The sequence below is a fragment of the Linepithema humile genome, chromosome 5, assembly GCF_040581485.1.
Source record: "Linepithema humile isolate Giens D197 chromosome 5, Lhum_UNIL_v1.0, whole genome shotgun sequence".
NCBI lineage: Eukaryota > Metazoa > Arthropoda > Insecta > Hymenoptera > Formicidae > Linepithema > Linepithema humile.
Window position 1 is genome coordinate 8,856,874 of NC_090132.1, and position 25,973 is coordinate 8,882,846.

Genomic DNA, 25,973 nt, shown 5'->3' on the forward strand with positions numbered 1-25,973 from the left:
CACCATATAAAATTATCTTCGTATAACCATTGTCTTAAGATAATTGCATATTGTGTCTTTTAATTGTTTGCTCATTATTATAAATGTATTTTTTGAGCAATACGTTATGTTTTTATTCCAAAAACTATGATATTCTAATAGTTTTAAAAATCTATATTCCTGCAATATAATTAAAATAATATTGCATATATTATTATTCAAATTAGATTTATTTATGTTTAATAAAACAAGACATCTCGGATAATGTAATACAGGGAGCTTAAAAATTTACAATTTTAACTGATGTCAATATATAAATAAGAATGCATTAATATTTTCAAATATGTACATGTACATAATATGTTAATAAATTGTATAAATTATAATTTTAGTTTTTTTATTATCAGGAATGCTATTAAAGTTTTTATACTCAAATACTGATAGATATAATTGAACTTGTGGAATAAATTATCAAATTCTTCACAAAGATTTTTACACATGTATGGAACATTTGATTCAAAAAAAGAATAAAAATAATATTGCTTAGATATTTCTAGATACCAAATTAACAAAGTATTTAGTTTTCTAAGTACAACATGGTTATCAATTTCATTGCTGTTCTTCAATTTGTAGTGATTCTTGAAATTGTTTCCTAGCTTCCCGATTAGATTGTAACAATTCGATTAATTCTGCATGTATATCATCATTTTTCCTTTCCAAATGATCCAAAGCAGTTTGCAAATGATCCAACTGGTCCTCTAATGCTTTAAAACCTGCATACAAGATATATGTAATATTAATCTTTCTTATTTACTTATACAAAAGCAATCCTGTAGTTGTATTATTTATTGACAGAAGCTTATTCAATAAACAATTTATATGCTTTGTTTTAAAATTCTATACAAATATTTATGTATTTATTCAAACATATATTAGAAATATAGATCTAAATTAGATCTAATAGAAGTTAGAAATAAAACTCATGTTGACCTTATAAACATTTATAAATTTTACAGAATTTATTTTCTAACAAAAATTTAAGTTTACAGCATTCTTGATGCTTGAAAGAATAAATTTAACAACATTTTTTTACCAGTATCAGCGGAATACATGTCTTCTTCGAAACTATCACTAATGTCATTAGAGTATTCCTCGTCCTCGACACATTCCATTTCCTCATTGGCATTCTCCTGATTATTTTCTTCCGGTTGCACTGTTTCATCCATATCTTCTACTTTTTCTTTTTCCTCTGGGGCTGGGTATTCGTCCCTAACCATATCTTTTCTTGCCACTTGCATTAGCGAACATCTGAGAATCAGCTGACTCTACTCACTTAAAGGTATATAGACAACAGTCACATGAGTAAGGTCTCATGACATGTAGCGACAGTATTTTGATCAACAGCAGATAAAAAAATCCTCTAATGCATATTCAGTTTCCAAGTTTTAGCTGCAGATATCGCTACTAGATGATTAAACATGGCAACTGAAGGGAACAAATATCGTACGTATGAGTACTAAATAATGGTATCAATTATGAATTGTAAGTTAATATTCATTAAATACTCTGAATATTCTTATTTTTATGTTAAATAATTAATAAAATTTTGTACTTTAAAAGTTACAATATCGCACTTTGATAGTTTTTGAACCGCGATTAGGCTCGGACGCGCCGCGGCGGATGCATGGTTGCATTTAGTTTTATTATCATATCTCTCTCGTAATTGTTACTGCTAAAAGAATCTTGCGCGCGAAAATTATCACGATTATTTTTGATAAAGTATCGGACATACATCAACAATCCGTCTCAAATCGATCAAAAAACTCTTCGCATAAGGTTATTTTTTGGCCGAAATATCAAGAGTACAACGGCTGCATAATCATTGCTAGATATATATTACATGCTGTCGTTCTGTAATTGCGCTAGTTTTTTGTAAAAATTTGCTATTCTGATCATTTCTGATATTTATTAAGATATTAAAATTGTTTTCCAGTGTAATTATTGCAAAGTTTGCTGCACTGATCGTACAGTAATGTTTTCCATAAATTTTGAACGGCAACAGTTTCAGAACGTTGCCACGGCGATGGGAAAGTCGCATTCACTTTGTATTTTTATAATTGTTATTGTCTAAAAGTAGTTCGCGCACAAAAGATTATTGTAAACATTCTCGTAAATCATTAGATGTTTGTCGTGATTTGTGTCGTTAATTATCGTATACAAATTTCAGTGTTAACAATCCACTTATATATATGCGCAAATCGAAAAAAATCATCTTTACGTATTACAGATTATTTTCTCTTCGAAGTGCATGGAAACAATGATGCGTAATTATTATCAGGTATGGATATGTATTTGTGTGTTCCGTAATTGCGCTAAGTTTTGTAATAATGATCTATTTTGACCATTTCTAATATATCTATTAAGATTTAAAAATTTTTTTGGAATTGTAACTATTGCAAAGTTTGCTGCACTGATTGCGTATAGATACTTTGCGAATCGCAATGTTACTCGTCCATAAATGTGTCTCAATAATATCGATATTTTAAAAGATGGCAATACTGTTCTTTAACGGATCACTAACTGCAATCACAGAAATTGTCGCGGCGGTTACAGAGTTATTATATATTCGAATCGTTTCGTATTTCTCGTTTATTGTTCAAAAGTAATCTCGCTCGCGAGGAATTATCGAGAGTGTTTCGTTAAAGTATCGGACATTTGTTGTAACGCATTAAATAGTACATCTAATTGCGATTCCAATATCAACATTTTTATGTATCTGAAATTGGTCAAAATCTTCTTCGTCTTTAGATTATTTCCTCATACATGAAATATGGCGGAAATCATATGGAAATGTGCAATTAATACACAATCATTTCAAGTACGTATATCTAATATCATCATTTAATAATATGCATCGATTATTTTCTGCATTTTTATTACGAAAAGTTTTGAATTGCCATTAATAATTTTATATTTTCTGCGTAGAACGACCAGTAAAACAATAGATCGTTACTATTCTATGTCTGAACCTATTATTGTTTTATCTTTACATTTGAAAATAATATTTTCTCAAAAATTGCAATATTTTTTTATATTATCTGTATCGGCAGCAAAAAATATGTATATTTATTATTGCAATGTTTAGCTGTGTTCAAATTTTTAATAATTCTAAATTTATTTGAAGTTACAAAATTTGAATAACATTTTATCTGCATAACCCCAATAATATTTTATTCACAACTGTAGTTATCTTATCTAATAAATACTATTTACCTACACTTGTATTTTTACCTACAATTGCATTTCACTCGTAGAGTTAGTATTTGAATTTTATAATGTGTGAAGTTACATCGCATCACCGCTAGATGACGATAGCGTAACATTCACGTTACGTTACGTTTCGTTGAACATAAAATTTCAAACGACGGTGTGAAGTGTAATATTAATGTTTTGCATTCAGTATTAAATGTTAGGTACTTTGTTGTAAACTAGAAATGTAGAATTCAATGCACAAAGCAACGGAAAACAACAATGGTAACATTTGTTACGTTTTTTATATACTTTTTTTACATATTTTTGAAACAATAACTTGTAGGTTATGTAAACAATTTTCTTTAAAAAATTTTACTGTTATTCATATTTAATAAGTATAATTAATTAATATATACACTCGAAAATATGGATATGCCTATTTATAACAAAAAACAAAGAGATTTGAAGAAATGTTATTTTGATACTTTTTCTTCGTGCGCTATGCAAGTGCTAATGGAATGAGAAATTTGATTCTAGGAATGAGAGAGACGTTAAGACTCGAAGTATGCGTATCGTCATTGGATTCCCCTCTAACACTCGCCTGATGTTCTTAATTAGGGAGATCTGCGGCAGAGACGGGAGATTTTCGAGACGCCCTTTATTGCCTCCTTGAAGGGAATTGGACACGGAATGCAAACTTCTACGCCCTTAAACGTAAGTCACGTCATGCTATTTAGTTCAGTATACAAATAAGAAGTGCTCAATCAAACGATTATGATCTCGATATTCTTTTATTTTTATTCGTCATTTTAATTGGACGTCATTTATATTCTTTTCTAATGGCATAATATTATTTGCCAGCGGCAAATGAATAATGTTACTCATTGTTTTAATAATATATGTAATATGAACAATGCAAATAGTACTATTTGGTATATAATATTGTTTACGATTTTGTTATAAGTGCAGAGATAGTGTTTCATTCAAAATTTGGAGACACATTATTATATATTGAGAGAAAAATATGCGATATTTGGAATTATAATTGCATAAGACTATAATTATAGTCAGAATATTTACTTTTATTTTTATAGAAATTATTACTACACGGAAAACATTTTATATAAAAAATTACTATGTACAGCAGTAACCGTGGACCATAAAGCTGCAAACCGAAAATTTTTACTATGTTTCACATGTGAAAAACATAGTAAAAATTTTTATAATTCCTTCATGGTCCGCGGCTACTACTGTACATATTAATTTTTGATATAAAATTTTCTGTGTACTAATATAATATGACTAATCATATAACCAATCATATAATTAGAATACCTATAAAAATATGGTTGCCGAAAAATACTATAAATTATGGTTACTGCAATTATTCTTTTCTCTCAGTGATAGAAATGACTTGTTTGTTTTCTAAATTTATATCAAAATATCAACTCATTTTCACGTATATTAAAAATTTATTTCATATTTGATTGAACAGAGAAATGATAACATTTTCCGCGATAACTTACATTTCTATTATCAAATGTTTAATATTAATAAAAAACCTTTACTTTGTTCGTTCAATATTCTCAAATCGTGTGTTATTAGCAGTGCTCAAAATATTCGAAAAATATTTATTGTGTTCTCTAAAGCTTTATTTATCTTTGAATAAATATTTTTTTCAAAAATTTACTAAATTTTCAAAAAGGAACTTTTACATATATAAATTTTATAAAATATTAGATTAATAAAAATTAATTTTTATATAAACATTAAAAATAACTTTAAATTTTGAACATATAAAAAATATTTAACGTTTACAAATTAAATAGTGTAAATATTTTACTAAATATTCTAAGTATCTGAAAGTAATTTATTTTGTATGTAATATATTATAAATGTGCATAATATGGCACTGCAGAGATAAATAATTAATATTTTACATACAATAAATAATAAATAAATGATAAAAATTATTTACCTTACACCAAATCTTCATTTATTTCGTTGATGATCGATGCTTTCTTCATCCTTCTTTCAATGATTCAACGCTGATTGTTTCTTCACTCGCGAAAATTAATTGTAATCACGCAACATATTTTGCAATAAAACTTGAAAAGCACGATATCACACAGATCGGCTGGACAAGCAAGCAAACGGCAGAGGTAAATGTAAATCGAAAATTAAAGTTAATTTTGCGTGCACACGTCGCGACTCTGATAAACTCAAAGTATTTTTGTAAGCTCTTCTGTGCTTTTCAAATATGAAAAATAAGAAATTTGCGTTTTAAAACGTTTAGAGTATTTAATTATTGTTTAACTGTTGTATTATAACACATGAATAGAATATATAAGTTATAATTAAAAACTTATAATTGCAGAACGCAATATCTGACTCACTAATTGTGAAAACTAATTAATTATGCAAACTGTGAATCGGAAATTATTCCACAGAAATAATATTTTAATATTTATCGCGATCGCGATATGTGTGATAGACGATAATATAAAACGATTCCTGCTGCCGTCTGTTCTGCTCGACTATTGTGCGAATAATGCGTAGGTCACAGCGCGCCACAACAACGTACGTGTATCATGACATCACAAAACAGAAAAACAACCACCGAGCTGCGCGTAAAGTATTTCTACCTCGCGACCTTGTCGATTGGGTTATTGTATATTTACCTATAAGATGATCGCGCGTCAACAGCACATACCATTCGCACGCCGGCAGCGAAATAGCTTACAATAGTATTATTACGCAATTACGAGAATTATTAGAAGTCCAACCGATATAGCTTCGTGCGATTTCGTGCGTCTTTCGAGTTTTTCCTTTGTCATGATATGACAAAGTTCGGGAGAACCGTGAATATCAATTAGTCGTAAAATATTGCGCGATAATTAATTTTTGCGAGTGAAAGGTAGTTATCGATAAATCATTGAGACGAGAAGGAGGGAGGCATCGGCAGAACAATTGAAGATTTAAAAAATTGAGATAAGTAATTTATCATTTAATTATTATATTTTGTGCTCACGGAAATTTTAAGTCGAGCAGCTCCGAATCTCAATGAATATAATTCGATATTATAAGAAGTATATATATGAAAAATAAGAGAGATAGACGAGAAATATTCCTTTTAAATATTTTGAAAATCAATTTTATCAATTTTCCGATGCATGCTATTTTTGCTACAATTTTTTTTACTGTTCGAACTGATCGGATTTTCAGACATTACTAGTTGAAATTACAAATTGAGCACTGCTTATGTTGGAATTGGCAGAGATGCTCGAACTCGATCTAGTTATTTTATTTTTACTATAAATTCGAATTTAAACATACAAAATGCTTGAATTATTTGTTTGAACCTTAGGCAATGCGAGGAGATAAGTTGATAAATACTCAAATATTCCTATTCTGTTTATATTTATTTGTGGTTTTTTAATAAAAACTGTAATCATTTATTCATTTATTAGATTTCGATATCTCAGGATATTGCGAGTTGAAAAGATCAATAAATCTCGGGCTTCTACATATTCAGTTTTATCAAGTTTTTCGATATATTGTAGATCAATCATCTTTAAAATTAGCGCGATATTGCACTGTTCGTTTTAGATTACGAAATATGTATGCACTTTCTCTCGGACAAAAGCGTCGAGAGAGTATTTTGAAATACAGCTGCGGTATTTCGATCTGCACGTACATCGTCGCAATGATTTTTGTTCCGACTCGCAGTATTCCGTATACATATATAATTCATTAGATCGACCGCCGTGCGCGCAATATTTTGTCAGACTTGATTACAAGCATGCAATATGCATCTCTCGGCTCGTGGCGGCTCCCCTGCGAAGGATCGCCCCTCTTGTAAAACGTCGTTAATTTTGAGCCACGGGGTCCGTGCCTTTTCGTCTTCCCTTCCTCCTTCCCATCCCGCTCTAGTGGCGGACAGTCAATAAATTAGGGCGCGGTAATCCTATCCGAGGCGTAGTACGTTTTTAACATAGGCCAAGTTGTTGCGGTTGCCTACGCTGTTAACTCCTTCGAGGGTACAGGAAAAAAGTCTGCAGATTAGCCGTGTTTAGAGAGTCGGTTTAATGAAACTGTGGGAGGAGGGGATTAAGTGGCAGAAACGTAATACTGATGCGATAAAGGGCGAGCGCTAAACAAGAATAATGCGGGATACTTTAAAAGTTAATTACCGACGGAAGTTGCAAAGAAGTTAATGAATGTTACCGTTTACGCGATTATTTCAGCGATATATAACGTAGTTAAATATAATGTTAAATTTTAATTGTTATCTTCGCGATAATTTGATTATGAATCGCGCATACCTGTGGATTCCTCTCGCGATGCTTGTCGCAACGTTGTGCCGACGACGAATCTTTCATGAATTAATACGATCCACTTTCGAACTAGGTCAATCGGGGAATGTTGCACGCGCGTTTCTGTCATTGCGATCAAGGTGCTTAGCTGAATCAGATTATGTGCTGATACGGGTCGCCCGAGGAGCCGATACCACGAATTCAGAGCAAACTAATCGATTGTTTTCCATCACAAGGTTCTCCTTCATGGAACTACTCGAGTCTTATACAACTGCGCTATACTATTTCAAGCGAAATAGAATATTAAGTAGATTTTGTGAAAATTTCTTAAATTTGTTGCATAGAGTTGACGGGAAATTATCAGTTTTTGTTTTTGAAACATTAATTTTGAACTTTGCACAGCGTACAGTATTCTTAATAAATTTAGAAATCTTTTCCAAAAGAAAATTATATAATTGTATATGTCACGTAAGCAAAATTTATTACTAACAAAAAGAAAATTGAGCTTGTGCAGCTGTGCATCTTTAGATAATTTTGTAAAAAATATATAACAATGAAGATTTAACATTCCATTTGACGTGTAATGTTGGAGGCAGGGGAAAATCTCAGAAATACTTACAATTACAGTTCAAGCGCGAATTAATCTATCATCCCTAGACTTTTCGTGTGCACTCTTTTCGTGCACATCAAATATATCAAAAGAGACAGTTGCATTTTGCGCACGGTTGGTACAAAGATGTATCGGCATAGATTCAACCAGAGAGATGCAAACCAATCAGTCTAATAGAATCTCCCCTGTTGCCTATCGAATGATTCATAGTACGTCGCTCGGGAGAAGCGAATTTATTAATAAGACCGACCAAGCTCGGCTCTCTGAACGGATTCGTCATTATGACGTATGTCCTGTCTCACAGATATTTAATATTCAAAGCTAGTTAGTCGCCGGGATCGTCTTTTCCTCTATTGAGATATAATCACACATATAGATGTTAAAATCGTTAGAATGTAGTTCTGAATGATGGGCTATTTATTACACACCAGAAACATTTTGAAATTAACAGGATTAAATCTGGAATTGAGATCCAATTCAATAACGCGACATATTCAGAAATTCATTATTGTACAATTGTTAAATTACATTTCTTGGAATTGATTGCAAATAAATCAAAATTCATTTTTGCATATTAAGGAAAAAAATTATAAATAAATTTGTAAAGAAAAATTGTGTACAACAGACAGCGCAATGGTAATAAATTCAGATTTCATTGATCCTGCCAGGATTGAGCGAAAAAGCGTGTATGTATGTCCGTTTTTATTTCAAACGAGAAGATAACTATTATGCAAGTGTGAGCAAGCTTCCGCGCTTCATAATGTTATACCGGGCGCAGATATAATGCCGCGAAGGATGCGCGTTACTCCGCATATTACATTCACCGCGTAACCGTTACCGTAAAAATAAAGCTGTCCCACATTTTTCACGCAAAAAGAGAAGTCGCGTAGCGCCGTCTCTTCGGCGGAATTTTATCCGTTACGTTTAAGTCGCAGTACACGGCGTTTTCCTCGCGTGCGACATTGTTTGGTGAGTGCCGCGGAATAAATTCGTATCGCACAGTTCCTTTCTCTCTGCGCGTTGTTACGACGGCAAAGGGATCGCCGCGCGAAGTACAATAGATTCGGAATTCGTTCGTCGATGACGGAGGGGTTGGGGAGGGTGGGGGGGAGGGTTCGTGTTCGCCCGGGCATGACTTACGTCAGGTTTGCATAACCGCGCAAAGTGCAGAAACGTATCGCATTGTCGCGCCGCGTCGTCTCCGCGTCCCAGAGAAGAACGGAGAGAACCTCGGCCAAAGCGCACTGGAAGTGCAACTTCTTGCGCAAGAGGTGCTCCCGCAGTGATTCATCATTGTTACGGGGAATATTGGGATATATATCGGCGGCGAGGTCCCCCGGGCGGAAAGCAAATGGAGTAGACAGGGGTCTATACCCTCCATCTACTTAAATGCCCCTACATTCTAGCAATGGAAAGGATAGGCGCTCGCCCGTTTCCCTCGGTTCCCCCCGCGTACAGTTTTCTGATTAAACTACGTCTATTACCACGAAGAGGGATCGCGCTTTACGCCACACTCCGCACAATCGCTTTTACGATTCACCCCCCGATCCCGGGCCTTGTACAAGCCTTTCGCAATGCAATTTGTCGCGACGACGGCTTACGTCATGACTTATTATCACCGGTGTCGGAAAGAGTGGTTGTACTATTCATTATTCATTATGTCACGCACACGTGACAAATATTTGCGGTGATTGGGATTGTTGTTTTTCCGATAGAATTCGTATAAGCTTGCAATTTGTTTGTCATGAAAATATTCTCGTGTTTTTTTTTTTTTTTTTTTTTTTGGCCGATATTTCTATGATTTTAATGGATGGAAATTTTACAGCCGTAATACTTGTCGATGTAAATTGGAAAACAATTATCTTTTCAAAGAGACTCATAAAAGATACTTTACAATCGCCATCTTTATAATTATTGCAACTACTTCAGAGTTACGATCGCGTTATCATGTCGCGTAGCAGTATAATAAATTATTGCACGTTGCGCACGCTCCCCAGGCAGTTTACGTTGCCAGACATCCCACGGAGCGTCTTTGAGTCCACTGTGAGTGCTTAAGAGTCTGTCTTGTGTCGGAGCTAGTCCGCTGAAAATTTCACAACGTTCAGCTCCGCTCTCGAGCCTCGCCTCGATCGCGTGCAGGTGCATCTCGCGAGTCAACCGGCAATCTGTCGGCGTCGGCGCTCTAGATGCACCCGGGTCCTTTCTCCAGTTACTGAATTTCATCTACGAGGTGTATAAAAATGAGCGAGAGCGTGCGCCATATGCGAAGCGCCATGTGGTAGAGGGTCAACAATGTCACCGACCGCGAACGAACATCTTTCCCGTATCTCGAGGCGAGAAGAGAAAAGAGGGAGGGAAGAAGAGATGCGCTGCACGCTAGAAGAGATGAGCACCTGCTTGCCTCGGGGTGAAGCTCCGCGGATTCTCTCTCTCTCTCTCTCTCTCTCTCTCGCGTCTCCATGCTCACAAAAGGGATTATCCGTTTCTCCGTATCGGCGGTTAGCCACAGTGTAACGCGGCGATGTAAAGCGCGCGCCTTCCGCGACTACGCTCGTTTCGATCGCGCGCGAGAAAGAACCGATCCATTCGCCCGGGGCGTTCGGGAGGACTGACAAAAATGTTGCACACACGGGTGTCTGCGCGCCTTTAGTAGATACGCGGCCGGTACCCGGGGCAATTTGATGTTCGGTGCAGCCTTTACTCCGTGAAAGTATCTTTCCCGATCACAAAGGACCCCCATTCTGTCATTTTTATAGCTTTTTTGCAGCTCCCTAAGCTAAACAGCTCCACTAATGAAACGCGCGTTATGCCACAACGACAACATCGTAAAGATATCACGATTAAGCCCGAGCCGTAATTTCCTCGCAGCTTAAGAAATTTTTCTTCAAGAAAGAACAAAGCTAACGGCGCGATACTGCTGACAACTATACAGATAAGAAGCGACAAAGGTTGCGCCAGATATTAGAGACACTTTATCTCGCCTCGAAAAAAAAAAGTGTACGGCACTCGCGTCAAATTACTCAGCATTAAATAGATAAAACTCGCGCGGAGGGTTTACAGCGCTGCGAAGAGCGCGTTATAACGCCGTTAAAGCATTTATTTTATGATTTACACAATGCGCGAGTTAACAAGAATTACGGAGCGAACTCCCTAGGCTACAAACGCGCGCGTACGCTCTACTGAGCTCGCTAATCGGCCCTGTTACCTTCTTCGATCGTCGGCACTCGCGGCGCGCACACTTCCGCGCCGGGGAATCGTTCCGGATTTCGCATTCTAAAAAAATTGCATTTCCGCGAACGGATTCATCGGAGTGTTTATCTAATTCGAGGTGGGAATAAAAACAGCGCGGAGAGCGTTGCGGTTGGAAACTCTCTTGTGACCCAAGGCGAAAAAGAACGTTGAGAGGATGGATCGGCCGAGGTGGAACCTGCTCGTCGTGTGGCAGGGGTGGGGCGAGAGAGGGTTAGGGAGGGCAGGGAGTGGAGTACCCTTCGCTCCGTACTCGAAAAGGGATTATCCGACCTCGACTCTCTATCAATGGTTCGCTACACAGTGTAACGTGACGATCAAAGTTCGCCATGCGTCGTCCCGACCTATATTAGGCCTTCATTCGAGCTATCGTGGAATCACGAGGATATACACATGGGAAGGGATATTGGTGTCTGTGCACGCCGCACGGAATTAACCAGCCAGGGCTAGATCTTGTTATTATTAGTTATCGCATTAATATCCCGCGACGATGACGATCCACGATGCGGCATGTACGCGTGAATGTTATGCATCGTGCGCACGCCGCAGCGAGCTTGCTACGTCAATTAGATTGGATCAGATCACGGATGATTGTATTTTCGTAATTCTTGGGATCGATCGTGGAATTAGGAAGGAACATCTCGATATCCTATTCATTTCGAATATCGTTTTGTAATCTCACGAGAGAATCGTTCAGTTAGATCTTATCGTCTGGTACGGAAGAAAGATTACGTCGCAATTTTGGAAAATGTGATCTTTTCACTCTTCTCGTTTTTACTTGTCGGAGAAAATTATGTAATTAACTTTCACTCGAAGTGCTTACTTTAGAAAATCAATTCCTTCCCCAAATATCTCTTTACATAAATTAAACGAAATGTAATCAGAAATGGTCTTAATAGATTTTATCGGATCTGTAGATGAAAAATTCATTGTTTAAATACTAGTAGCTTAAACTGATAGAAAAACTGATCTATTCTCAAATTTTAATAAAGATGCAGCACATTTTTAGTAAACTTAGTAGTCGAAGAAATAAATTCAAGAACATTTTAGAGCAATGAAGAAAAGAGTTTCAAATTTCAAATAATTATATTGGTAACTTACAAAAATATTATCGAGTTTCATAGCAAACTATTTTACTAAATTTGTATTTTAAGTTTAACTTGTCAAGATTTGATATGGGTTCCGCAATATTTTTTAAAATTACATTATTTGAGGACTTTTGAATATGTATGTGTGCGTGTATTTTTGCCAGTAGCAATATGGGCGAGGCATTATTTGCCGCAGCCAATATTTTCGATCTAGTGAGCAGAACCATTAGCAACGCGACCGCATTGGTGTAGAGGCGTCCTATGCAAACACTTCGTCCGCAGGAATTTGATCCTTACGGCAAGGATCTCCCCTACTGCGTCTCGGGAAGTCGGTCGGCGGACGGAGTCGAGTACGTCGCCGCATGAGAAACCTCCGGTGTACGCTTCGTAGATATGTATTCCGTGGAAGTATGGAGCGATAAACTTCCCGGGACGTGTCGTAAAGCGTCCGAGGAGGAAAGTGCTTTTTCTCACGCATCATGAGATTCCGACTCGCTTGATTGCGCCGTCGCGACATCAGCCGCGTCCCGCGGTTACCGAGTTTATTTCACCGGTGTCGTGAGGCTAATGTCGGATAAGTTGATGATGCGATCGTAACTAAATTAACTTTTCCCTTGGAAAATTGTAAATTGTATGGAATTAATCATTAACGCGCAACCGGTTTTGTTAAAATAACAAACGATGGAAAAGCCGCTTTTGTTGCGTTGATTTCCATGTGATTATTACGTTTAATTGCACGTAATTTTCAGAGAAATAACTTCTTGGCCGAGATTTTCGTTGGTTATTAATTTTCGAAATTGTATCATTCGTGAAATTTATTACATTGAAAATCGCGATAATATTTGTTACGTGAAATATTGTTATTGCCGTGAGATATGGCTTCAAATGGTAGATAGATCTTATCGAATATTTGAGATTATTTAAAAGAGACATATTTCAGATAAAAGAAAATTTGAAACGTGATTAATTAACGTAATTACATTTATGTATGTAATTACTTTTTAACAATTAAATAATATTGCGCAAATATTACTTCGATAAACGTGTATATATATACGAGGGCGTTGCAATATAGTACGCAATATACGCTTCAGCGTAGCAAAATTTGGAGGGGCGCAAAATTGTAATAGACCCCGATAATTTTTGAAGTGTGTAAAAACCGCGTGGTGGCATGGCGTTTTTTTTTTTGCTTAGCGCTTGGAGCGCCCGAATCACTTCCAGCGTAGGGGCACTTCTGACGGTTGCAACGCCCCCGATCACAATATAATATAACAAAGCTTTAGAGGCTTAGATGAATAATACAATTATATTCCTTAATTTATCTCAAGTAAACTTGAGTAAAATTTAAATTTAAAACTTATTACTCGCTACTTTTACTGAAGTAATATTGATTTTAAATTGGTTAAAGGATTATTAAAAAGACATTCACAAATGTCTCATGAAATTCTTATTTCAGTCTTTTGATCAGGCTTTTCTTAAATTGTGCTTCAAAAACAATTGATATTTATTAGATAAAATATTTTGGATGTCATTGTAGTATAAATGTATTTGTATATTTTACAGATAAACCTTCGCGCTTCAAATCGCCGTATATAAAGTTTAATGTGCGCAGTAATTATTTTATAAATAATAATTATTTCAAACACTAATCTGCATTTATTTTTTTATTTTACAGATCAACTTTGTGCGCGTAATCGGTGCTACAAAATATATTCGTTCCGTCGTATAGTATAACAAAATGCGCGTCGGAAGTGCCGTTAATGCCGAGAGTTATAGCGAATCTATAGATGAACGCATTTTTGCTGTATGACAAATATTGGGACACGATTTTTTTTGACTTTAGGCTTGGCGCGGGGGAGGGAAAAGTCGGTTTCAATCATAAAATCTCGACTACGGCAAGGCAATCTTCGGTTCTACGTGCAACGCGCTAGTTGTACAGATAGCCGGACTGTCGAAGGTAGTCGAGGACGGCTACCGGAGTTAGTCAAACGCTACCGATTGCTTTTCAGATGCCTTGTATCTAGTCGGTTGATTGGATGACTAATCGCACCTCATCTTCTTCGAGCTTATCTTTGTCCTCTGTTTTGAGAGAATCGTGCCCCAATTGGTAAATGTGGTCGTCTGAAACGCGGACGGAATTCGCGCGTAACGTCACAGCTTGGACAATTCGGTTCGATTCGCCTGTGATGTCGGGAGTGCCGTTTTAAGTATCGCGCGATTTTCGTATTCAAGTACGCATGCGAGCAATGCATGCGCCGCGAACGCGTGTGATTCAATGTGAGTGCTTCGAAGGACCACTGAGAGGAAGAGGATGCTCAGGAGGAGCATCGGGCGCCGGCGGAGCAACTTTACGGTAAATAATAATTCATTTATTTGTTGAAAATGTTGTAAATTAAAAGACTTAAAATATTTACATTAGTTAATATTGATTATTATTAGAATTTATTTACATATTTATTACTTTTATTTTAATAATTAAATTACTTTTTATTTTAATAATTAAACTTTTTTAATAATTCTTTTATTCCATATTTGTTTACAAAAAGAATTAAAAGTTCAATGTACTCAATTATCAATGTTCACCAAACACATTTATTATTGAACAATTTATATATCGAATTCGGCGATTCGACAGAGGGAAAGATAATGAAGTATGTGTCAGATCGGCTGTTGAAACTGTTGAAAGTTAACTTCGTAAGAGGATCCGCTCTATAAATCGTAACAAAGTGCCGCAGTCTGGCAAACGTCAGTATGTCGTCGATGGTGTCTCACCCGCTGCGTGTTCAGGGTGCGAAAAAATATCGATGACGATGTGCGGCCGCAAGTCCCGATGAGTTTTCCGAAAAGTTACATCTGCCCTCGCGCCTCCGCGCTCCTTTTATTGACCGGAAGCATCGCGCACAACGCAGTGTGTTCAATGTCAAGGACAGCTGTTCCGCTGTCTGCGCCACTTCTCGAAAGACATGATCCCGATTTTTTTCCCTTCAAACGCCTCCTTAAGTCGTAACGGATGAAGCATGCTACAGTCGTAATCGTTTCACAGGAAGTCATAATCTCTTTTGTAGTACTTAAAAAATTTCGGGACGTAGGGGACGTAGCTATAAGAAAGTCTTTAGTAATACACATTTAATACATTGACTCAAACATAAATTTTAGTGTTTTTGACATACAATTATATTTAAATTACATCATTTCAAATGTTCTGTGTAATTTTTATATTTGCGCAAGTATAATATTATTATTTTCTATTTGTTTGTTTTTGTTTACGTATTGATTACTACAATACACAATCGCAAAAATAAAGTGATACTTTTCGCTTTTATTCGTCAAACTATTTTTTTTGTTGTAAATAATACCCGCTTTCAATGCATATGTATGTTTATCGAGGTAATATTTCTGCAATGTTTTTTAATTCCCGCACAATTTCCAAAAAAAAAACAAATATTGAAGCAAGAGTTAAATCGCGTTAAAACGTAATGTAGAGTTAAATTGTGTTCCAGCTAAATAATAAAATTAAAAAAAATTTTATTGACCATCGTGATAAATGATGAATATGATTTATTACGTCTGAGATATGAATAGCCGCTAACAGATTATTTGCCAGAATAATTACTTTTCAACTGTAATTAGATGCGCGAATATAATACGTATCTACATATATGTCTGCTGCTCTCCTCCCTTCTCTCGTTGACATTCCGACAAAGCCTGTGACATTTGGGAAATTAGTGAACGCTAATAATTAACGTTTCCCTTTGTACGAACGCTTCATAAAGCATCTTTTGTAAAGAGTCTAACTCTATAGAGATCGTGCACGACCCATTGTCCTTTGCAGCGAGCATCCTTTGATGCTCGCGGACGGATAATGTTCGGTAAGTTGACAATGAGCGATATCATTTGTTAATAGTTCAAAATAAACAACTTTATTTAGCTCCGTTGCGCGAGAGGACTTATAAAGGGTTGATAACATCGAATATAACATATCAAACGGCACTTTGCCGCGATAAATATTGCTGCTTTCTGTAACTTTTATAATGCGTCTCGTATCAAATGCAAATATTTTCCTCGTACACTTTAAACTTTCAAATCCGTGAAAGTTTGGATAAATGTTCTATTTAGTAATTTATTTTCCGCTCGCGCAATTAATAAATGTCAAAAAATATTTTCGCATGGGATGACAACATTTAGAAACCTTTTGACCTAAATTCTCTATCTCCGACGAAAAATTACGTTGCCAATTCCGTAATGACTATGTACCTATCACTTACATGCCACGATATCAGAACTCATCTAAATAGTCGATAAGTCTTATTTTTACATTTAAATGATATCAAAGTGAAACGAATCGATCCGTCTATTTTTATTCGCCGGCTTGAAATCGTTTCGATGAAATTGAAAGCCTCAATGCTTTTTGCGCTGGACGACATGAGATTTATCCGATTTCCAAACGATGGTCGTTTGTCGTACCGTCTATTACGATCACATCGAAATAGTTGGCTTTTACGCATTGCTTTCAGCTCGGTGAATAATCTCGCGTATGACAGAGGTATCATAACGTCTAGAACCTTTTATTTGAAAAAGCTTTCTCTCTGTCGACTGCGAGAATAAGATAAATTATCAATTGTTGATAAATACTGAGAAATATTTTTAGACAACTCTACTATTTTGCTTTACAAGAACAGAACCGGTATGTAATGTTGGTAAATTTAGATTTTGGTGAAACCGATTTATTAACGACAATTGGCGTACATTTCTCCATTTCGAAAATTGAACATATGCGAAATTAATTATTACATGCTTTCAACTTCTGACCTTTCAACTCTGTAACCTGTCATTCTCACCGGTGTGCATTTACCCTATAATTCTGTGATAATACGTGTACTACATTTAAGCGACAGCGCGGCGAAAGAGCGTGTCGAGCGGAGGGCTCCGATTTATCCCGCATAAAGCGTCGCAGATGGACCGTACACATTCGCATAAACCTACCGTGCGTATTCACGTCCCCTCGAAGTTCGCGACATCCTGGAAATTAGCGCGCAATAACAATTACCGTCCGGGCGAACAAACGGTGGCCCACAAAGCGATATTCCGCGACGCCGCCGGATGGTCCATGGAAATCGTTCGAGGGGCCTAGGGGCGAAAGAGAGAAGGAATGAGAAAGATGAAGAGAGAGAGAGAGCGCGAGAGAGAGCGCGAGAGAAAGAGGAAGGACATTGTCCTGGCGAGCCGCACAAGAGCCAGCGGGTGGGCGCGAGCGTTGTCGGGACGTACGGTCTACCGCTTTTGTGCTTAGTTAAATGAAAAGTCATCTCGAATCTATTACTTTCGAGTTTTGCCACCGGGCAGTGTAAATATTTGGGGTGCACGCGGGATACGACGGCGACGCCGCCACGTAGGATATAAGCGGGATGCCTCTTCCCATTGTTACATCCCGATAATTTATGATCCTCGTACGCCCTCGCTGTTATCCTCCCCTCCCCCCCCTCTCCTCCTTCTCCTCCTCCGCCCATTCGTATTCTTTCCGCCTTCGTCTCTCCGCTTCTTCATTCGGCTTTTTGTACCTCACTAATCCCAAACGCGCCCTTTCAACGACTTCGTGTCCCTCTCGATATCTCCTCCCGTCTGCATCAACGCCACAGAACTCCCCTGCCGCGATAATTGCGACGTTCGGAAAGCGAGCTTTTCGCACTTTTCGCGCCGGACGACTTTCCGCGCGCTGCGGTGGGAACGTTGCTGATTGTGTCGATTGTTCGGCTCCGAACCGAGGCCCCCTTTGTTAACTTTCGTGGAACTGTTGGTGGTCGCGGTACGGTATTAACCACACGCTTCGATTTATACGACCGCGATTGTCGTTAAATCCGTTAACGGGCCGCGAATAGCGGCCTAATGAGGGTTAAATAATATCGAATGCACGGCAGCCGTCGCTCCGCTCGTGACTTTTCGCCACGCGGATTTTCCACGGACCATTTTCACGTTGCCGTTCGCGAGCCTGTTTACTGGCGAAACGCTTTTCAAACGATAGTACAAAAGAACGATCGGTACGCGACTCGTTGTTTTAGATTCGGATCGCGTCGTATCGCGTGACACTGCAGCATTTTAGCTGTACTTTTTGTGTAACAAATGTCAGTGTCTCGTTTTTAAACCATTCTCGAGTTTCTTTCGACCGCATGGGCTTTGACTTTCAGTACTTCAATTAGTGTATAACTATTGCATTACATGTATCTCTGTTAATTTTATTCGCATTCATGCTGTTTAAATAACTGATCAGGGATATTATCGTTTTATCATGTTAAATAACGTTTCTCTGTTTCTGTAACTTTTCCAACAGTTCCATATATTTCGAATCATCTCACGTGTTGTCTGAAATTAAATTAATCTCACGTAACGTTACTTTGAAATAAAGATTTGTTCATTTTGGTTTCATTATTTACCTGTTCTTTTTACAAACATTCTGAAAATTTAAAAGTCAGCAAAAATCCTGACAAGACAAATTTGATGTGTTAAATATTGTATTAAATTTTAAGAAATTTTCTGCTTTTCTCACATTCTGACGCGTTATATTAATAGAAAGTTATTCTGTGGAGGATTAAAATTTATTGCAAATGTCGCTCAATTTAAACGTTAAAATATTGCGTGTACAACATCACGACAGCGCACGTCGTGGCCATGCAGTAATAATTATTCTATTTAAGCGCGCCTTTTTCTACGACATTTATATATGAGCATTAGCGACGACATGTATATACGACGGAGATTAGTAAAATCTATCTGCATAAACAAGTAAGACACATTGCGTAATAAACCCGGGACCACCGGCACCGACGACGAGCGCCGTCGGGAATGTTACGTTCGAGAGTAATCGGTCGGTGGGTCCGGACCCACGAAATCCTCGTCGTATGGAAATGCACGCCTTAAATTAAGGATACCAAAGATGGAGTAGAACAGCTCATAGACAAACAATAGAAACAATGGTCCGTCCGTTCGCTCATCCATCCGTCCGGTGCCACGTCGCTCGTAGACCTGAGTACACAATGTGTGTGTGTGGCTACAAGGTTTTTCAAATAAAAAAATCTCCCGTCATAGCTCAGGCGCGCGCGCGCGCGCGCGCGGGCCAGCGCTCGTGTGTGCCCGAGATGTTAAAAACGCTCCGCGGCCCGCGGCAAATATTTGATCAGAAAAGCAAATCCTCTCGACGCCGCGACGAGGGCTCGTCAAACAATCATTCCATGTATCGACGTATATAATTCCGAAAGACACGGTTACACTTGCGTCGCTCTCTTGACCGTCGTCTTAATCGTTATTACGTATTCTCACTTCGCCGTGGGATTACCATGGGTCCTCCAAGCCGGGTGTTTGATTATTTGTACGCTTATTCTTCGGTCTTACTCTCGAGTATTCGAATAAGCACTCCTCAATCTTTCGCGCGGCCGTGTGAAAAAAGTCAATTAATTACGTCGTTCGAGAGAGAATAATGTGCGAACGCTGTATTTGAATATGTGAATGGCCTTCTTCATGTAATTGACCACAAAAGTTTTTTGCCGTTGCTGATTAGTGACGTATGATACATATTTCAAAATATCCGTAAATTTGATACTCTGAATAATCTTGGAAAATAAGAAATTACAAATGTAACTAAATATTATTTTGATATTTGTTATAAACTGTGCAATAATTTTTTATTATATCAAAGAAATGTGTCGATATATACGTGGCTATTTCTACAAATTTATTGCTCAAGTAACGTTATATTTTTTATTAAGGAATCGAGAAATCATGATTCTTTTTCTTTGTTACGGAAAAATAGTACGGTTATACAGCTTACTGTATCCCGTTCGAATAACTTTATGGTTATTTTATCGCGCTAACAAAACGTTCATTCTCTTTAGTTTCTGATGGCCGACTGACATACTTGCCGCGCGTATTTTTCTCTTATTCTGTGTGTATACTCTATAAGTATAATATTTCTTTCCAAGTCGCAACGACGAAAGTAAACTTCCTCGAGTTTTCTTCCCCGAAGGTCGTAAGCTTATAACAATAAAAAATGGCGCGACGCATTTTGTCCCTATATAGAGTATAGATTCTATATTTGTAGCCGTATTGTGCGCGCGGCGTTTCTCTGTCCTCAAAGTTCGACTCGGTTTATGCAGGTAAAGTTGCAATGAAAGGATAGGCGCAGAGAAGGAGAGAGAGAGAGAGAGAGAGAGAGAGAGAGGGGGGAGGGAGAGGGAGAGAGAACCAGCCACCGCACCGCGCGGCGCTGTTGTTGCAGCTGTTAGACGGAATTTTGGTGAGAAAACAAAGTTCTCCGGAAAGTAAAGCGCCTTCGGGCCATATCCGAGGCGCCCTGGGCGTGATTCTACCTACCTAGCTACCTACAAACTTACTTATTTCGCCGGAATTTATCCTATATTTGCCAAACTGCCGCGGCGTAGCGTTAACTTTAAAATTAACAAACTGCACTATTACCGCCACCTTTATAAGTCATCTTCAGCGCGGAGGTGAGGCGAGGGAAAGGGAGAGACAAGCGCGGAGAAGCGGGCGAAGAATGAATCGAGGGAGAGCGGAGGGGGGGGAGGGCTCACCTTGTCCGATCTATAATTGAGTAATTAGCGTGCGCGCGTTAATGTCATGACGCAGCAAACGGGTTCGCATCGCGGCCGGACGTCGGAAGTGAACGATGGGGGGAATAATCGTTCGCGGTGCTCTCTCGGCTCGTTACGACTCCTTACGGTTCGCGACCGCCGCGATTCAGGTGCAATCGATGTGCAGCGCGCCTCGTTGACTCCCGTCGGACGTGTAAGACGAAACATAATACACGAGCGGTCAAGCTGAACGCGCAAATGAAGGCGGACGGCGGCGCGGGGGCTGCCGGGACAGCTGCGGCCGGTCGCCGGCACAAAAGTTTCAGAAGTGACTTCTATACATATTTGTTAGTCATTTGTTCGTGCGGCGGCGGGTTACCTCACGTGTATCCTTCCCCGGTCTGAGAGGAATTTCTCAAATATTATTTCAGGAGGGCTCCCTTTCTTCCCTCTAGGGCGCGTTTCGTTGCGACGTCCGTGAAAAGTGTCAGTCACCCCTCCGTCCCGTTTCACGAATGGGGATTAGCTTCTTCGCGGGATCGCGCTGCGCCGTCGAGGCTCCTCCGAGGCTTCTCCGTAAGTTATTAATAATTAGAATTACAAACGTCGGAAATTCCGGGACGTGGAAGTTACGCGAGTCGTCTCCCCAGGCCTCTTTCCCCCGGAAATCGTTATTATGGATGATCGTTTGTACACACATGCGTATGGCGTATCAGCGACGACAGCCCGTCGCACTCCGCTCCCTAAACGAGGGCGCGCCTACGGTATAAAAAAATTCGGGTGCAACGCCGAAAGGGCCGGGCCTTAAATTACTCGAACTCTTCGAAAGGGTCGTTGCTTAAGTGAAACCTAAGATGTCCTCAAGCTGCGCTCTTTATTCGGGCAGATGGCTCCGATCGTTGCAGGAATTTATGACGGCAGACTCGCTTACTAATTTCGCGTGGCATTTTCTGACAACGTTACGTACATCGTACGCGCCAAACAAACGCGGCGATTGCCACATGACGTTGTCGTGGGCGCACAACGGATTAACCGTATGTGCCGTCACGTGCCGTTAAATTCCGTTATTTGCGCGTCGGTGCATCCTGCACGTTAATGAGAACTTTGTTTAACTCCTACGAACTCTTTGTCTTAAGTCCACTTAAACTTACGGTTTAAATATGTTCGCGAAATAGCTAGAATTTTATTCGATTTATAATATCGCAAATATCAACAGAGTTTTGAAAGATTTTAGGTTCGCAAATAACTTAACTTAAACGAAATCTTAGATTTCAAGAAAAATTTATTTAATAAAATTTTAATTTGTTTTATTCTAGACTTAGTCTATAAATGGAGAATTACAATTTTTTTTAGCGAAATATAACGTTGAATCCAATTTTTGGTGAGAAAAAGTTACAAGCCAAATTTATCAAAGACTCGAGAAAGAAAACACAAGTGTTTCTCTTTGAAAAATTGTATAAATATTAGATACATTAACAAACATTAAATATGTGATATATTTACAATTTATAATGAACTTTTCCAAAGTGAGAAAAAATACATTACACGAGTAATATCAAATTTATTAGAAAAACTAGCAGTTAAATGTAGTTAAAAGCAAAAATACGATAAGTCGTTCGCTCGAGGATACTCTTCTTCTATTATCTGTCCTCAATTTAACGAATTTCGCAAGCTCTCAAATTCGTTCCTGACCACAGTCGATACAGTTCGGTGGAAGAAATCGATCTCGACGTAATCTACGGACTCGGATATCAAACCACTGTCTCGTTACGCCGGTACAGTCCCGCGGGATACGTACTCGCACGATACCTTCCGCACGGAATAACTTTTTAGTTTGTATAGTAGCGGCCCTACTTCCTGCGCCACCCTATTGATCCCCCTTTATCCAGGAGCTTCTAGTCACGACGTCGCCAAGAGGCACAGCCTCGCAGTCAAGGGGGTGATGTTTAATTCAAGTTCAAGCACAATGCCTCTCAAGAAGAGTCCCTCTTCCTCCCCTCCTCGCCCCCTCCCTCCCTCTCTCTCTCTCTCTCTCTCTCTCTCTCTCTCTCTATCGTGCTCTTGTACACACACGTAACACATATGCGCTTTCCATATAAATTATTCCGTGGTCTCGCATTCAAAGCCACCGCCCACCTCGCGCGGAGGAATGTGCGCCGAAACGAGCCCGCGAAAAAAAATCTGCGCGCCTCTCACACGGTGTCTACTGTCTCGTGAAAAGGAGCCGTGTGTCCCTGCGGAATCCCCGTAAACGATGAAAAATTGAGGAAGTAGTCTCCCTGCGCATTTTGCACTTTACTCGCCGGAGATTCGGAGAGTCTTTCTCTAGATAATAGACAAGACCGTGTCGAGGCGTTTGTCTTCCTTTTTTAGCGAATTGTCTGAATGGCGTCACGTTGGTGGAGGACAAATAGCTGCGAATAGTACTTAACCGTTTCGAAGCGGCAAAGTTTCGAACGCAAAGTAGTTGCTACGGCAGCTAATGTCTCAGTTCGTTAATATCCCAGCACAGCAGTCGATACGATTTAGCAAGTTAACTTTTGCGCTTATCCGACGGTATATTAGTGATCAAATGTCGCGAGAGTTCCAATCTATGGAGGATGTCAAAATTTTTCGTTACGGGAAAAGTAAAAAAAAAAGATAACGGTCTCAGATAAAAAATAGTGGAATTTTTGCGAGTGAAGTGTCTGTAGTCGCTTTTCATTTGCAGCGAATGTTTTTCGGACAGCGACTATCGATATGTCCTTGATATTGAAAGAATGAAAAAGGCTTCGTTACGCGACCGATAGACCACACGGTTGCTTGTCAACACGTTGTCGGGTTGTCCACTTGGATATTGGCGGTTTGCGCCGTTGTCGCGGGGGGGGATGCGCGCGATCGTCATTCTCGCGCGCTAGAAACTCGCTTACAAACCACTAACGGTTACACGAAGCGCTCGTTTGCTCGCTATTGCGACGCCCCAATGGCGCTAGTTTCTTCAACTGCTGTTAGCGTTCCGGCCACGAGCGGCGGCGAATTTTATCCCGACGATAATGCACGGTAGCAGTCGGTTAACGGAAATTCGAGCGTGGACGCGAAGTCGCGATCTAAGTCGCAAGCTTACGTTTCTTTCCGCTCGCTCGGCGCTCGTCGTTTTCACTTTTTTTTCCCCCCCTTTCTCTCGGGAGCGCCGTTCCACGCCGGACGGTGGAACACGAGGCTTTCCTTCGAATCCTCCGCGGAGAGATCGCTTCTTTTTACCCGGACGCCGATCAATCTCTCGGAAATACGGACAGTTATCCTGCGTCCCGTTCTCTCGAGCGTACGAAATCCTCTCCCGAGCGTCGGTCGGCTGGACATTAGTCGCGAGGCATGTCGTATCGCGTCCCGAGATAAGATGTCCGATTTAAGTTCGCGAAAAAGGAAGCGCGAGAGGCGGATTAAAGGTCAGAACGGGTGGCGGCGGTGGCGGGGGAGGATAAAGAGTGAGGAGGGGGAGGGAGTCGTGCGAGGGGAAAGGGGAAGAGACGGTCGGGGTAGTGGAAGCCGCTCTGCGGAATCTTTTGGGACTGTCGACCGATTTAATTGGCTTTCTCGTAGAGAACTGGCCTCGTGGCAAGCAACAACGAGTCTTGATTCTTCTCCGAGACAAGTCCAATAAATCCTGCGGGTTCCGCCTCGTCCCGCCATGCTCCCCGCGCCCACTTCCCACTCCCCCTCATCCGCGAGTTAAGCGATGGTGACAAACTAAACCGAGGTCCTTCCACCACCGGGCTCTTCCCACTCCCTCCTCCGCCTTTTTATCTGATCGTGCGGCGGAGGATACACAAGAAACACAAACCAGCGCAGGGAGGGACGAAGTGTAGTAGATGGTACGTAGCGATATCAGTCGGGTAGGCCAGAAAGAGAGAGGGAGAGAGAGAGAGAGGAAACCACACGAGCCGAGGACGCGAGGTGGACTGGAAAAAAGGGTTGGTGCGACACTGGCGAACGATCTGCGACCGAGGTGTAGGAGCGGAGGATTCTCGCGGGATAGGGAGGCCGCCGGGGAAGGGGGGGGGGTGGGAGAGGCGTAAAGGACGCGGCGAGGAGGAGCCCTGGTAGCGGCGATGTCCTCACATTAAGAACTCGTTCTCTTATCGGCGATGATTTATGGCGGCATTCAATTTTTAGACCCTCGTCGAAAGGGAATCGCCGAAATAAATATGGCCACCGCTACGTCCCACCGATCTCTCGGACACGGCTCACGCGAAGGGGGACAGATGTTTTCACCGATCGCGCGTAGCTCGGACTCCCAGCCTCGGCTCCAGATGTCGAGGAGCGATTTCTGGCGCCTACTTGAGTTTCCACGGCTCGGCCGTTTTTCTGTTGACGTCCCCCGGCCTCGGAGAAGTACTTTACGATTTATCGCGACCTCCTGTTTCTCGTTTATGGTTGTGATTAAACGGCCAGACTTACGCGACGAGATATGTACAGGCGAGAGGCTTGCCGCCGCTTAAATCCGCGTAGATCACCGCCATGCGGTGCCATAATTTCGTGCAACACCGAAGGCGCATTACGTTACGCGGATCGTTTTACGGGTATAACTTTCGAGAAATGAGCTTTCGAAAGAGTATCGAGAGAGTCGAGAGGACTCCCCCTTCCCCCCTCCCTTGAAATGAAGCTTGAAATCGGATTCTTTATTAAACGCCGACTGAGAATCACTGGATCGTTCAGTCGCATCAAGTCGGAATGTATTCATTCATCGAGTTAACGCACGCTCAATTTGTCCGGGACTTGTCAGGCGCGGTGGAGAAGGATACCTTAATAAATTGTTGCCATGTTCTCCGTCCGAGTATTTCGTCTTTTTCAGGAGACATTTGTGGCGACCGGGACACCGCGTTTCGACTTTTTGCGAGATGTCATTGTCTCGCACTCGCGC

At 39.8% G+C, this 25,973-nt stretch overlaps 2 protein-coding genes across 3 annotated transcripts in view; one reads left to right on the forward strand and one right to left on the reverse strand.

Annotated features, from left to right (window-relative positions):
• Nucleotides 1–190: 190 nt before the first annotated feature.
• LOC105674100 (bublin coiled-coil protein) lies at nt 191–5,438 on the reverse strand. Of its 2 annotated transcripts, XM_012370221.2 has the most exons (3): nt 5,210–5,438; nt 1,073–1,311; nt 191–752 (listed from the first exon to the last, which is right to left on the reverse strand). In XM_012370221.2, exons 2-3 carry the CDS (start codon nt 1,275–1,277, stop codon nt 589–591), a joined length of 369 nt encoding a protein of 122 aa, XP_012225644.1. In that variant the 5' UTR covers nt 1,278–1,311; nt 5,210–5,438; the 3' UTR covers nt 191–588. The 2 variants fall into 2 exon arrangements, with proteins under 2 accessions (XP_012225644.1, XP_067211104.1); XM_067355003.1 differs by lacking the exon at nt 5,210–5,438 and having other exon boundaries at nt 1,073–1,367.
• The window catches only part of LOC105674045 (Linear Ubiquitin E3 ligase), a 238,462-nt gene continuing 216,169 nt past the window's right edge, over nt 3,681–25,973 (forward strand). Inside the window, exons 1-2 of the mRNA XM_067354964.1 lie at nt 3,681–3,945; nt 14,170–14,847. The gene's annotated coding sequence lies outside the window, so the exon portion shown is untranslated. The remainder of the gene's footprint in view (nt 3,946–14,169; nt 14,848–25,973) is intronic.